This window comes from Phascolarctos cinereus, unplaced genomic scaffold (genome assembly GCF_003287225.1).
Source record: "Phascolarctos cinereus isolate Bilbo 61053 unplaced genomic scaffold, phaCin_HiC Scaffold_4;HRSCAF=312, whole genome shotgun sequence".
Taxonomy (NCBI): Eukaryota; Metazoa; Chordata; class Mammalia; order Diprotodontia; family Phascolarctidae; genus Phascolarctos; species Phascolarctos cinereus.
The window spans coordinates 145415980-145431665 of record NW_027555847.1 but is presented as its reverse complement, the minus strand read 5'-3'; the positions used below and the strand labels follow the sequence as shown (position 1 = coordinate 145431665).

Below are 15686 nucleotides of genomic sequence, written 5' to 3'. Positions count from 1 at the left end.
CCACCAGTGATGAAGGATGTTCTGTCTCCTGATACACTCTGTGACACTTTGGGACAATTTTGATGGGTTCTTCATTAAAGAAACTAATAGCTACTTATTGCAAATGCATCAGGAAGCTATTGAAGGTTTTTGACATGTTGAAACAAAGAAGTTACAATAAAAAGCCATCATTTCAATTCAATCACATGGTTTTTTGCTGCCTATTTACCCAATACCTAAAGCTCTGGCTAGAATTTAGGTGCAGATTATCATATGACTATCCCAAATAGCTAAAAGATAACAAGGTAACCTTACATAGAGAGGCTTGACATCTTTCCAGAATGTGTATCCAGGATGAAACAAAAGACATCCCAAGGCTTGTCACATCTGACAACTACTGTCCATATCTACAATACACTTAGGCACAAGCCCATACTGCCAGAAGGAATTTAGAATGCATTGCTAAGGATTATAAAGTCATAAAAAAAAAAAGTGAAGGCTTTAGGCACATAGGTAGCATTTTCATCATTGCTACCCATTGAAGACCAAGTACTTCAGAACAGAAAGGCAGATTTGGGAAGTGAACAGTTGGTTAAGAAAATTCTATCTGAGAACAGATTTTGTATTTCTGGACCGTGGCTTAAAATATAAGATGATAGGTTCTTAGATAGTGATGGAGTGCATCTAACAAGTGTTAGCTAAAAAAAAAATAGTTATTTGGAGTCTTGAAAATCAAATAGAAACTAAAAATTAAAAGGGAGGAAGGAAATTGCCTATGTATCATCCACCATACAAAGTAGTAACAATATAAGGAAAAGATTAACAGTAGAGATGCCCAGAAATTCATAGGAGATGACATCTAAAAAAATTGATAAACTATTTTTAAATGCACAAAGTATAGATAACAAAATGAACTAGAGAGTATAACAGACAAATTTAACTTCATAGGTATCCCTAAGATTTATTGGGATAGAACCTATGCCTGCAATGTGGCTCAGACATCATTCAATAGAGTAGGTGGAGCAAGGGTGAGGAGGATGAGAAGTGGCATTGTATTTTAAGAATATATCCTCACATGAGAACATCCAGAAACTAGAAGGGACAAAGGGTAGTATGATAGAAAGCATTTGAGTGAAAATCGAAGGAGACAGAAACTGGTGCAATATTGTCATCAGAAAGTGGTACAGATCACTTGGTCTGAAATAAGAGATGAAGAGTTTGGGAAATAGATCACAGCCTTGAAATGGAGGCATGATAGAGTAATGATTGAGGACTCAAATTATCTCAGTACCTACTAGAGCTCTCTTTTTGTCAAGAGCATAGCAGCTAATAATTTCTTGGCTTGCCTTAAAAATGATTGATCCTTCAAAAATGGAGTAAGAAATGGGAAAACTATTATTCTGGATTGATTCTCATTGGCAAGCAAAAACTATCTGCTAGGATGGAGATGATTGGGACCTTGCAAGGAAGTGACAGTTTCATCTAAGAATTTGTGAGAGAAGAGCCAGGAATAGTCATATATTCTATATTTTGAGAGAACAGATTTTAAAGGATACTGAGAAAGGGCAGAGAAGATTCTGTGAGCAAAATTTTTACATGGAAGTCAGCTCTCAAGAATAAAATTCTGAAGACACATTATTCATATGGGGTGGAAAGGGGAAAATGGGTTAAGCAGACCAATGTGTTTGCACAGAGAACTAATCAATCCGATCTGAGTTAATAAAGGGAGAAGATGGTCCCACTGAACTTTGCCCTGGTCAGATCACTTTTGGAGTGCTGTATTCAGTTCTGGGTACTGTATTTTGGGAAGGACATTGATAGTAAGTGGATGCATATACAGAGCCATGTGACAAATGTGGCTTAAAAAAAAACAAAATCTCCAGTTCATGCCATATGACAATTGGTTGAAGAAATCAAGGATATTAGCCTAGAAAAAGAAGACAGGTATGAAATGATAGCTATACTTAAAGGCATGCTATGCAGAAGAGAGATGAGATTTGAACTCTTTGGTGCCAGAGGGCAGAATTAGGAGCAGTGATGGGAGTTGCAAAGTGACAGACTTCAGCCCAATGTAATGAAAAAATTCCTAACAACCAGAGCCACCCAAAATTAGAATTGGCTGCCCAGGGAGCTAGTGTGTCCCTCCTTACTCCAGCATATTATCGAAGAATGTTATTATGAAGGAATATCCAATATTATGTACTGGATATGTATGCATGTGTGTATATTTGTGTATGTATGTATATATATTAGATATACGTAAGTATGTTGGGTATGCATAAAACTATATGGAGAAGGAAATGTCAAATCACTCCAGCATCTTTACCAAGAAACCCCAGAAGGGGTCACAAAGAGTCAGACATGACTGAAAAATGACTAAAGAACAATATAAAAATACCAGATATAGATATAGATATAGATATATAGATTATATATGTATATGTATATGTATATATACTGAGATAAATAAATATATTATATATATAAATACACTGGGTATACACGTATGGGATATATATATATATATATATATATATATATATATATATAAATATTCTGAATATGTATAAATACATTGAATAGGTAAATATACCTATATGCATATATAAAATATACAAATATAATAGATGCATATAAATATACTGGATATCTATAAATAAATATATGTAATATATAGGTATACTAGTGATAAATATAAATACATTTAATATATACTAGATATATGGGATATATAAATTATTGGGGATAGATGTAGATACACACATACATATCTATTGATACATAAATATATCTGGCATATTGTGGAGTGGATTTTTGTTGCACTTTGAACTTTACTACATGGCCTCTGAGATTCTGTGATTTTTTAAAAGTGCCAGTTGATAATTACGCTATTTCCAATGATAGATAAACAAGCAGACTCCTAACATCTCTGGCAATTCTTAGCTGATATTTCAGCACATCTGGATCTCTTTGCCATCGGGACATCTCAGTCAAAGACAATCTCAAGATGTTATAAACAACTAAATATCAATCCTCATTTAGGGTACCTAGTTACACATGTGCTGTCTTGGGAAATAAAGTAAGGAAAAGAAAGAGCAAATCAAAGATGGGAAATACAAGTCACAGTGACCTACCTTCCAGAAACAAACCAAAACTCATAATCGAATGAGTTCTATTACTTTGAGTTATTCACCCCTGAAGATTCTCACACACTTGGGGCAGCTAGGTGGTGCAATGGGTAGAGCACCGGCCCCGAAGTCAGGAGGACCTGAGTTCAAATCCAGCCTCAGACCAAATACTTGACACTTACTAGCTGTGTGACCCTGGGCAAGTCACTTAACCCTAATTGCCTAAAACAACAACAACAACAACAACAACCAAAGATTCTCACACACTCCAGTGGAGGTGAGGTGGAAAGAAAAGGAAGAAGCATTTATATAGTGCTTACTACATACCAGACACTATGCTGAGTGCTTTACAAATATCATCTCCTTTGATCTTTGCAACAACCCTGCAAGATAGGTGCTGTTATTATCCCCATATTACAGTTGAGGAAGCTGAGGCAAATAGAGATTAGGTGACTTGCCTAGGGTCACATAGCTAGTAAGCATCTAAAACAGAATTTGAACTCAGGTCTTCCTGGCTGCAGGCCCAGTGCTCTATTTGCTGCTTCACCTAACTGCCAAGTGATACTGGTATTAGTCAGAATTTTCTCAGAAATTTTGGAAAATCTGTCATATCTCTTTGATTGCTTAATAAATGCTTATTGATCTAGTTATTGATTGCTTGATATACTTCAATTATTTGAGGGTACATTTAAGTTTTAAATGTTCAAAAGACATTCCGAGCTAAATCTAATGAAGTTGTTGATAGGTTCACTGCTTGAGGTCAGGTGGATGATATTAATAAATAAGAGAAAGCAGAAACACATCTATTTTGCTTTTACCTTTTCCTATCTGGAGGAATGCTCTTTATAATTAAAAAAGTCAAATGAAGGATGATTATAAAACAGTTGAAACATAAGGTTAGTGAAAAGATAGTAAGAGAATACCTGTTTGCTCTAAATAAATTCCAGTCATTTGACCTAGATGAATTACATACTGAAGAAATATGAAGATGTGATTACTGAACTGTCAGTGATTTAATCAGAAAACATTGAGAATGAGAGAGGTAGCAGAAGATTGCAGATGGTCAAAGATTTGTCCTGATTTTCAAAAGGAGGAAGGCAAATGCTTCAAATGATATAAAATGAGGCCAGGAAATTTTTGTCCTGATGGCAGGAATGCAGGACAATAATCACCCTCCTCCTACAGTGTTTTTAAGTGCCTGAGAGAGGCCCAAGTTTCAAGGTTTAATGCAATTAGCCTGAACTAGATGCTAGCTGCCTGGAGGCATGTTGGAAGTTGAAAATAAAAATGAAACACAGTTCATATGTTTATCTCCAGTCCTAAGAAAACTCAGTAAGAGTTGTGGGCTGTATATGGGGACACACAATCTGAATTCTGGAGCAGAGAAAAGGCAGATGGTATTTATTCACCATGACCCAACAAAGAAGAATGCTAGAGACTTTGCTATTAAGGTGGGGAGTGAAATGAACCAAAGTCACATCAAAGGGGGATTTTATTATTTTTTGGTAGCTCTAGAGAGCATTGAACCCAAAAGTTAGAAGTTAAAAGGGGACAGATTTCAATCCAATAAGTGAATTTGGAACACAGGGAAAATTGATACAATTATTTGCATCAATTAAATATTTATATTTCTTTTCCTTTTTTTGGAGGCAAGGGTGTTAAGTGACTTGCCCAGGGTCACACAGCTAGTAAGTGTCTGAGTCCGGATTTGAATTCAAATCCTCCTGACTCCAAGACCATGGCTGTACCACTTAGCTGCCCTTGATATTTGCTTTCTACCACAGCCAAGTGACTATTTTCTGTGTTCCAAGTGTAGATTCTTGAAAAGAAGGTAAAGAGACTTGAAGAGTGCCTTTCCATAATCCAGGTAGTTAGGGGCAATGAGAAGTATTCCTAAAGGAAACAAAAACAAAGTTTCAATGAAAAGAAAAAAAAAAACTCTACAAGATCTAAGATGGAGAAGGGAAAATATGACCAACTCTTATTGGGATGTTGCAGAGTGGAAGTGTTACACAGAGGAGAAAGGAAAGGAAAAGGGCAGCTGTCCATATACAACTTAAAAATGTATTTAAATATCTTTCTGATGTAAAATGTGTCTGTGTATGTGTGTTGTCTGCATAGGTTATATATGTCCACATAAGTCTATTTAGGTGGAACCTGCAGGGAGATGTAAATAGATGTTTCTAAAGTCTCTTCCATTCACCTTTCCAAGGGAGGCTTTAATTCCTTCCAGGAAGGGAAGCAGAAGATCAAGGCTATAAGGCTAACCAATCTGCTCTCCTCTGAAAGGGAGTACTGACATATATTCACCGAGTGAATATATCTATTCACTTTCTAAATATTATTAGTCTAGGTAAAATCATTTTAGGTTCAAGCAGTGCTCTTCATCAGTATCCCTTCACAGGGAAGGAGTGCCCCAATCTACATATCCATGGATTGACTCCCTTCCCATCAAATGCCAGTTAGACAAAGATCATACATAGAGAACAATAAATAAACCCATGAGAATATACTCAACAATACACAGACTAAATTATCTCTACCTGAAAGAGAGGTATCTTAGATCAACTAAGAGAGAAAGTTCCAGATCTTGCCCAAGAGGAATCACTGAAGTCTCTACTGTGATAAGCTAGACACAAAGACATGACCAAGATACCAACTCCTCTGCATGGCTTCTTCCCAGAGTCTTTCCATCCCTTCAGAGGCTTCTCCCTGAAGAAAATCTGGAACTGCATGCCTTGCAATGAAGTTATTTGCCGAGTAGGAGAAGCTATACCTAGCAAGAAGCAGATACAGCCCAGCCACAGATTTGAGGAGTATGAGCTCTGTGAGTTGAGAAAAGAACTAGTCTTGGCCTTCAAAGTTGAGTTACAGAGGAAAACAGGCTCAGCGAGCTGAGCTGAGTGACCTATCCAGCAGAAAGGCTATATCTAGAGGTGGAAGTATAAAGACGCCATGAGAAGGGAAAGGACATTGGCATCCTTTAGTGAGAGTTCTGAGTTGTCTGGATCACACATGTTTCCTACATGTGTGCCTCTCAACTAATGTACTAGTACTAGAGTAACAGTATGCTCTTTGTGTATGCCCAATATTCTCCACATATGCTACATGTAATGGCAGAATGGTACATCTCAGGCTAATGGGGAAAGTGTTTTGTTAATATTATTCTTAGGATCTCATCTTAGTATATACCTCTGCTTTAAGCTGTTTGTGTCTATTGACTGTCTGTTAAGGGTAAGTATACTGGTGGGGGCTCATGAATCCTATTTTTAGGAATGCAGGCTCACAGGGTAACTTGAACCTAGGGTTAGTCACCTGTGAATATAAGCTGGAAGCAGTCTTTGAGGGAGTGCTACATAGGCAGCATTGTAGAGGCATCAATGCATTAGATATAACAGTGGACAAGATGACCTTTCAGGTCTCTTCTACCCCTGAGATTCTAAAATTCTTTGATTCTATACCACTTTTTAATATATATCTCTGATTAAGTGCCTCTCTTTCCATTTTTTGTATATACTTTTTTATAATCTAAATTCATTAGATGAGACGTTCACTCCTTATATTCATGAGATACCTCTTCCTTTTCTTTCTTCTTGTGGTCATTTCTGTTTTCTACTGTCATTTTTTTTTCCTGAGAGCCTCCTATATCCCTTATGCCAGCTTTGCTTTTAGACTCTCAGGCCATATAATCATCTGTATTATTTTTCTGAAGTTAAAAAAAAACTTAAGCCCAGGGTATACGTATACCTATAACCAGTGGTTCCTTTTTGACTACCACAAATTCTGGAGTAACACGGTAACTTTTCCCCGTGGTTCCCATTGCTTCTACTTCATCAACCACATCCTCCTAGTTGGTATGAAATAGAGTCAGAGTAGCTGTTCCCATTCTTGCTTCTATTGCTTTCTTCCACACAGAGAAATCAAACAGGATTTGGCTTGATCTTGGTTTGACTGACAAAGATGATCAAAGTGGATATGAGCATCTAGGATGCTGAGGGCAACTCTGAGTTTAACCATGCAGTCCAAATTTGGCAAGGAGTTGAATATAGCCAGTAGGCCTCTTATGGAAGAGGGTAAGTGGGAGGAGATGTGATACTCAATGTACTTTGATATAATATCCAATATAACTACTTAGATGCGCATTTTGCAATTGTGCAAATATCATATACTACTTTTCCCTTCAGGAGTCATACAGGAGAAGCAAATGCCATTAAAATGCCTATTAATAAAAAGGCAAAGGTAAAATGTTTCTTGAAGGAAAAGTTAGCATTGTTATGTGGAGATGCTGATTGACTCAGAAAAGTCTCATCTAAGAAACTCACTGCAGTCTAGGAATGATATAAGATGTTTGACAATGAGAGAATGAGAACTTTATGGAGGTTTAAAATATAACTCAGCAAGGAATAAAAGAGGTTTTTCTCCTATCACTGTCATTTCTGGATATATTTCTACTCTGCAGACTGGTTGCTTTTCATTGGGCCAGAACCAATCCATAGTATGTAGGTTACTCTGAAAACAAAGGAGCGGAAAGCTATCTGAACAGAAAACCAGGGGCTCAGTCAAGAAACTATGTTATGGCTATCTCCAAATGTCTCTTTCTCTATGTCAAGATGAAGAAGACAGTGCTAAATAATTTGATGAAAAATTCTTGAGAACTGGCAGAACTCTCAGCTATATCCAATCCATTTTAAAAAGAAAAGCATAATGACCAGATTTGATTTAAGAAAAAAAAAAGATCTATTATCTAAAAGCTTCCAGGTTCCCCTTTGCTCAATCCCTTGAACAATAAACCTGGATGTCACAGGGTGTCACTTTGCATGATATGTCCTTTTACTGAGAGCATGGCATGTGACAGAGAGTGCAGGTTTCTGGGTGAATCCCTGAGGATTCACCTAGCACAATAACTCAAACTATGAGGTTGGCTGTGCATGTGAACAGCATTTAGTTTGATATGAATGAAGTTTTAAATGTTTGCTGAACTTAATCTACTTCTGCAGATGTACAATAACATTACACTAAGTAAAGATCTATCTTGAATATAAAGTGCTTCCTTCTTCTCTCTCTTTAGGTCAATCCTACTCATCCTGGGAATCAAGAACTAATAACTTTCCATGGTACTCACTTTTTTATCCATTTTATATTTGTCATGTATGTGTTAGCCTTCAATAGCTAAGAGAAAGAGTGTTTCTGTTTGTTCAATGCATCTAGAAGGAATTCAGTGAATGACTATGTATTTCAAAGGTCTCCTTAGGGGGAAACCACATACCATTTCCAAGCAATTATAACACATTCCTCTCCTTTCAAAACACAGCTCAAGGTCTACCTTCTACAGGAAACCTTTCCTGATTGTCCCCAACTGCGAGTGGTCTTGTTCCCAAATTACTTTGTATTGAACTACCTTGTATGTATTTGTATAAAATCCCTATACATTTATTCTACATATACTTTGTATATACTTGTCATCTCTCCTGTCAGAACGTAAATTCCTTGAGAGGAAACATTGCCTCATTCTTTGTATTTCTATCCCCAAGGTTCAGCACAATGCTAGCTAGACCAGAGCAGGTGCTTAATAAACGCTTATTGATTGAATGATAAATATACGTTGATAGTGGGGCCATTGAGGAAATTGCTAAGTGGGAGGCAATATAACACAAAGAAACAAAGCACATAATGACTGGGACAAAGCAAAAAAAAATAGATTATATTTATGGTCATATTCAGTTCTGTGTTGCAGTAGGATGAATTGCTCGTATCTATTGTTTGTTCCACACTAGGTCTGATTATCTGAGTTCATTTTTTTGGCTTGGTTTACCAGTAGGTACCTTCATTATCAGGATGAATCTTCAAAACTTTCCCCAGTGGATTCCTGTCAACACTCTTTTGTTATTCTTCAAAATAATAATGAATCAATCAATTAATAAGCATTCTTGAACTAGGTGCCAGGCACTTAGAATACAAAGACAAAGATGAAACACCTCTTCCTTTAAAAAGCTTACATTCTAGGAGAGGAGACAACATGTAGACATATAAGCTTACACATATATCTACACACAACACACACACACGTGTGTGTGTGTGTGTGTGTGTGTGTGTGTGTGTGTGTTTGTATCTGGGCAGCTTTGTGGCACAGTGGATAGAGTGTTGGGCCTGGAATTCAAATCTGGCCTCAGACACTCACTAGCTGTGTGATCCTGAGCAAACCATTTAACCCTGTTTGTCTCAGTTTCCTCATCTGTAAAATGAGTTGGAGAAGGAAATGGCAAACTAACACAGTATATTTGTCAAGAATACTCCAAATGGGGTCATGAAGAGTTGGATGTAACAACTGAACAGCAACATGTATATATGTATGTGTGTATAAACACACATGTGTGTATGCGTGTATGTGTGTATGTATTATGGGAGAAGTTGGAACTAGCAGCTGCTGAGATCAGGAAAAGCCTCACATAGGAAGTAGTTGTAGAGCTGAGTTTTGAAGGAAGCTAAGGATTCTAAGGTGAAGAAGGAAAGATTACATTCAAGGCACAGAGTTAATGAGAGGATGGGATACTGAATAACGGTAGATAATGAAACTGAAAATATGCCAGCAACAAACACTAAGGAGAATAAACTAACTCTTGTCATGGAACCTATGTTAAAAGTCTCCAAGAGACCAATTCTATTTTTTTCCATTGGGTAAAGAGACAAAATGGGCAATGCCCATTTGCTCAAAGGGTGGCAATATCTATGAATACAAAGCAGAATGAACTCATTTAAATTTATCTAGAGATACGTGCACTCAACCAATCCATCAACATTTTTAAATGGTTCAATATTTTCAAAAGCACTATTCTTTATCTCAAAACTAAAGCATAAATATTTCCTCTAAAACAATTCCATTGCAAGTCAACTCACACTAGTGTTCAACCAAATGAAGTATTGAAATTACACTGTTCAATGCAAACTGTAATCTCTTACCTATTTCTGCTCTGTACATGGATAAACACTTAAATAGATCCATGACCTAAAATAAATCATTCTCTGAGCAACTTAAAATGTTAATGAAAATGGAAACTATGACTGAGAATTCCATTTAGAGGAATACAGGAGCTGGAGTTGCAGGACCTGGATTCATAAACCAGCTCTGTGACAGATCATTTTCTGTGACCTTGGGCAAGTCATTTCATCTCTTCAAGCCTCAGTTTCCTTCTCTGCAAAGTCAGGAGATTTGAGTGGATGACGTCTAAGCAGTCCTTCCTATGACCTATCTCTATAGTGCTCTTGAAAAGTTTTATGTGGACTCAACTTTTGTAAATCATCATATTGTGCATTATGGAAGCTGATTGTAGAAAAGGATCCCATAGAGAACTATTCCCTAAACAGAAGAATTACTCAGTAACAACATCAGCATAACAATAATCACAGCATTTTGCACGCATTCATTATTTCATGAATTGCAAATTAGGTGAAGAAATGAAAACTTTAAGTGGTAATATGACAGGGATAAGCTCACATAATAAATGATAGAAGAATTCTGAATTTTTCTAGGGCTTTTCCCCACTAAACCACACTTAATTTTTTTGGGTTTTATTTTTGTAAATCCAGACTTTCATATACAAAGAAAACTTTGTTTTATATATATGTAGGTGCCATTTTTTTGTTTTCTTTCTTATTGGTATCTTTTGTTTTCATATCTAAATTTCTAAATATATCCTCTCCTCCTCTCCCCCACTTTTCCCAACCTAGCTTATCTGTTATGACAAAAATTTAAAAAATTGTGATAGAGAAGGAAAAAAGGTACCTCAACAAAACTTATCAACCAAACCAGAAAATACATATATGCAATATTCTATACATATAACCTCTCTCTCTTTCCACCCTCCCCTCATTTCGAAGAATTTTCTAATGGGGGGGAGGTAGAAGAGGGAGAAGGATAAGCTTGGTCATTATATTATTGTTGTTATTGTTCAATCTATTTTCTTTGTTCTTTCCATTTATATTGTTATAGACATTGTTTATATTGATTTCTTGGCTTAGCCTCTGAACTCTTCATATTTGTTATTTCTAATGTTAGAGTAATAATCCATGACATTCATGCAATGAAATTTTTTAGCCAGATCTCAATCAATGGGCACCTGCTTATGATCCCCTTTTTGAAAACCCCACCATATTCTGTGACTATTTCACAGAGAATTAAAGTTATTTTCTGCATGTTTTTAAATGTCAGGTGTTAAAGGAGAAAAAGGCTCCTGGGGCCTACCTGGGCAACCAGGCCCAAAGGGTGAAAAAGGAGATGAAGGTGAACCAGGACCACCAGGTATTTTAAGTGTTATCCTAGACTATGTTATTTTATTCTCATTTTTTGAGAAATGCAACTGAGCTAGAGCTGAGATTGCAACCACTATTAACCCTTAATGTTAAGGCTGATATTACATTCTAGTGGTATACAAACTACAAAAAATTAAAATGTTACCTACTAGATTTATTTTTAGTATTTCTAAAATAGAAATTTTAGAAAAAAATAGAAAAAAAATAGAAAAATTAGAAATGAAATACAAATTGTCTTTTTTGATGTTTTTTTTCAGGTCCCCCAATTCCTGTTACATACTTGAAACACTTTATGGATAGAATGAAGGTACTTATTTCTTCACTTAATATTTGCTCTCTGCCTAACTACCATTACTTAAGAGTCACTGGGCTTATGAGATTTCACTCATTTTATTCTTTATCCTTAAATTTCTCAATGGTGTTTCTTTGAGGGTGAGTCTGGAAACAAAGGGATCAAAGGTGAAAAAGGAGACTCCAATGGCGGATTTTTTATGCCCGGCCCCCCCGGACTGCCAGGAAGTCCTGGACAAATGGTAAGTAATATCCCTTGAAGATCATATTCCCATGATGAAGTCAATTTTCTCATTGGAAACAATATATCATATTAGTAATAATTAGAAATTAGGCAAATACCTCAATAGATTCACAATCTCTTTAGTGTGAAATATCTTTTCCATCTGTGCAGATAATGGATAATAATGGATAATGCAGATAATAATGGTCCATGTTTTCTTATTCTGTTGTCTTTCTGTAAATCTTCCATAGAGGATTTACCTAATGCCCCAGAAACTTCACTACAGTTCTCTTAATATCATAGAATTATAGGATAATAAATTTAGAGCTGGAAGGGATCTTAGAGACTGTGCCCTCATTTTACAGATGGTTATATGACTTAAATTCTTCCTGAGTTCAAATCCAGCTTTCAGGTACTTTACTAGCTGTGTGACCCTGAGCAAGTCACTTAACCCTGTTTGCCTCAGTTTCCTTATCTGGAAAATGAGCTGGAAAAAGAAATAGCAAACCACTCCAGTATCTTTGCCAAGAAAATCCCAAATGCAGTTACAAAGAGTCATTCATGACTGTGAAACAGCTGAACAGCACAAAACAGCCTACATGACTTGTCCAAGGTCATGTGTATAACAACTTGCAGAGTCAGCTTTCGAACCTAGATCCTCTAACTCTAGGTCTAATGCTCTTTTCACTGTTTTGTGGACCTAGTGCAGTGTTTTGTATCCATCAGTTTCATCACATAACCAGTTTACCTCCTCTTCTGGTCACACATGTCTTCAATAATATGTTTTAGGTCACTTCCAGCACACAAACCAAGACCTGGTAATGTGCTATGGGTCATTTATACCCACTATGCATTTCTCCATTGCCTTTTGTGTCCTCTGAAATTTTTCTTCTTCTGAAATTGTGGTGTCTCATGATTCCCAACAATGTAGCCATGACCTTGAGAATAATGGTGGTTTGAAAAAAAAAAGGGCAAGTGGTTTAGTATTATTGATTTTGGGGAAACTAATGAGCCCCCAAATCAGAACTCTATATGATAAACAAAAGTAAAACACTTTAACCCAAAGGAAGTCAATTAGGATGAAAAAAATTCAAATATAATGTCAGACTAGTTGCAAAAAAAGTGGGGGGGGGGGTTGGAGGGCTCAATACTGTGTAAGTAGTTATTCCATAGTGATAGAATTTCTAGTTAAATAGAACTTCTAGATACAAAACAGGAATCATTTTCCCAAAAGGAACTAGACTAAATAACTGTGTCAAACAGAAACTAGACAGCAGAGTCTAGACCAAAACTGATAGGCTTCCTCTTTTTGATTACTTACTATGTGATTTATGAGGCCCCACCATTCTCTCTAACCTTATCCCATGCTTTAGTCACCTAGGTTTGCTAGGTAGTTTCAACACTATCTTATCGCTATTTTCTGGGCCATCAGAAAGCCTCCTTCAGATACATAGAGTGTAAGGCAAAATTCTGACTGTGAGAAACCTATAAAAGATAAACTATCATGTAATATTTTAAAATGTCATTCACTTACTCTAGAAGGGAATGGTGGCAAAATACCCAAATTTACTGTTACTAATAGCATTAATCCACATTCAAAAGTAGGCAACAAATGCATATTGCCCAGATAATGAGATGCAATTGAACAGATAGATACCCCAGCGAGTGAATCTATTATTCCTCATTATGAACTGGACAGACATTGCAAAAAGACAATAAAATGGGTCTGGAATTGAATAGGAAAAGAGGGGGCTGGATTACATCAAAAAAGTTGCACAGACTGTCAGTGATTCAATGTGCTCTCCAACAAAAAACCCATATTATCCTTAATAATGCCACATAGCCACAAATCATGTAATACATTGGTTTCAGAAGAACTCAAACTAAAGATAACACAAAGAACAATGAAAAGATACATGGTGGATATAAGAAGACTGACTGTAGCATATTGCCACTAATGACTTATTTCACAAGAAGCAGCCTAAAAAACATATTTTGCAATATGTCATAACAGGAAGTGGGCCAATTATGTAGCAAAAGCAGGAGATGACCTAAGACGGTGCTGAGCATAATTAGCATTCAACAAATACAGGTTGATTTGTGGATGACAATGAAACAGGATCCAAACTGTTGAAAATGTTGCTAGCCCTTCTCATTTTAAAGGGAGCAACACATAAATATCATTATATATGCTCACATTTAAAAAGTTGTTGAGTCCTTTTCTCCTACTCTCCTTAAAATGGTGGTTTGCCTTGTCTGTGTGTCCCCCAGCATGGTCCCACAAGTTGGTCACCAAATAGGGAATGGATGATATCGTGTTGAAGATTATATATAGGAGATCCCTGTGTGGGTATGGGTTGGAACTAGATGGCCTTTAAGGTCCCTTTATGAGCTGAGATTCTATGCTTTTTTTTAATAGAGGAGTTATGGGGTGCCTGGCCAATTAGGGAAACTGAAAAGGAGCAATCACTTTCCAAATCTGGGTCCACGCTGCCAAATCCAGCAAAAAAAAAACCATAATTGTGAAGATATAATACAATCAAGTTAGTGGTTTGCCTTTTTAGTTTCAAAATGTCAACATTATCATTGTGAAAGTATTCACAAAATTTATACATATGATTTAGAATGATTCACAAAGCTTAGGGACTTCTGCAGTTACTTATAATTCAAGATGTAATAATGATCATCAAATATTCATTTAAACATCTGCAACATACAAGATACCATTGCTATTTTCTGGAAAAGATAAATAAGATGGGTTTCTGTCCACAACGAGTTTACATTCCAACTGGAGACACAGGACTCATAGATAAAGGAAATGACAATACTAGGTAGTATCTGCTAAGTCCCAAATCAGCGGCATGCCCAATTATTGCTACAGCAGCCGGCAGGAGTGAATGAATGAAACTCATTTAATAACTGCTTACTACATGCCAGACATTGGATTAAATGTAGGGGTGCAAATAGAAAAGCATAGTTCCTACCCTCAAGGAATTTACACTCTAAAAAAGTGAGAAAACATATAAGGAGTAAAGGCCAAGGAAAGGTGCTTTGGTCTAGAAAGTCACAAGGATAGTAAGTGAAGGCATAGGGTAGTTGATTGACATCCTCTTTCCATATACAATGTTATTACTGATTTTCTTACTGTCCTCAAAGTGGGAGATTGATCATAAAATCCTACAGCTAGAGATGGAAAGGACCTCCGAGGCCATATAGTCCTCATTTTATAGATGAGGAAATCATACCTTAGGGAGGTTAACTTGCCCATGATCATAAGGGCAATAAGTGTCAGAGGCACGATTAATAGGGAAACTCAGCTACTTTGGCTTCAAAGCCAGGGCTTTTTCCACAATACCAAAAGGGTACAGAGTAGATAGCAGGAAAATGCCTGGAATAGACTGGGATGTGAAATATGGTCTGTTCTGGGTCTGGCTAGGTAGAGTGAGCTATACTTCCTCACTAATCAGATCAGATCAGCCCTAGGGCAGAGTCTTCAAAATCCAGCCAGGTACTAAGGCTCATGTCCCTTTAAACACCAAGCAGACAGGATCCAAGAGCTGCCTAGGGTTGTTAAAAGGCAGCTGAACCTGCCAAGGAATATCCATCTCCATCTGTCTCTCTGATTTCTTTGCACCACATGATCAAAAAAAAAATGAGCTAACACATGTAAAGTGATTTACAAACTTTAAAGCACTATATACATACATATATATATTAGCTACTATTATAATTATTATTGCTATTGTTATTGTTCCCTT

The 15686-nt window shown here is 36.6% G+C and overlaps 1 protein-coding gene across 2 annotated transcripts in view; it reads left to right on the top strand.

Annotated features, from left to right (window-relative positions):
• COL15A1 (collagen type XV alpha 1 chain) overlaps positions 1-15686 on the top strand; it is a 205409-nt gene that overhangs the window by 162264 nt on the left and 27459 nt on the right. For both annotated transcript variants that reach the window (XM_078152661.1, XM_020995603.2), the window contains 4 exons: positions 8176-8221; positions 11314-11403; positions 11672-11721; positions 11846-11947. In XM_078152661.1, the coding sequence (XP_078008787.1) occupies positions 8176-8221; positions 11314-11403; positions 11672-11721; positions 11846-11947 (288 nt within the window). The remainder of the gene's footprint in view (positions 1-8175; positions 8222-11313; positions 11404-11671; positions 11722-11845; positions 11948-15686) is intronic.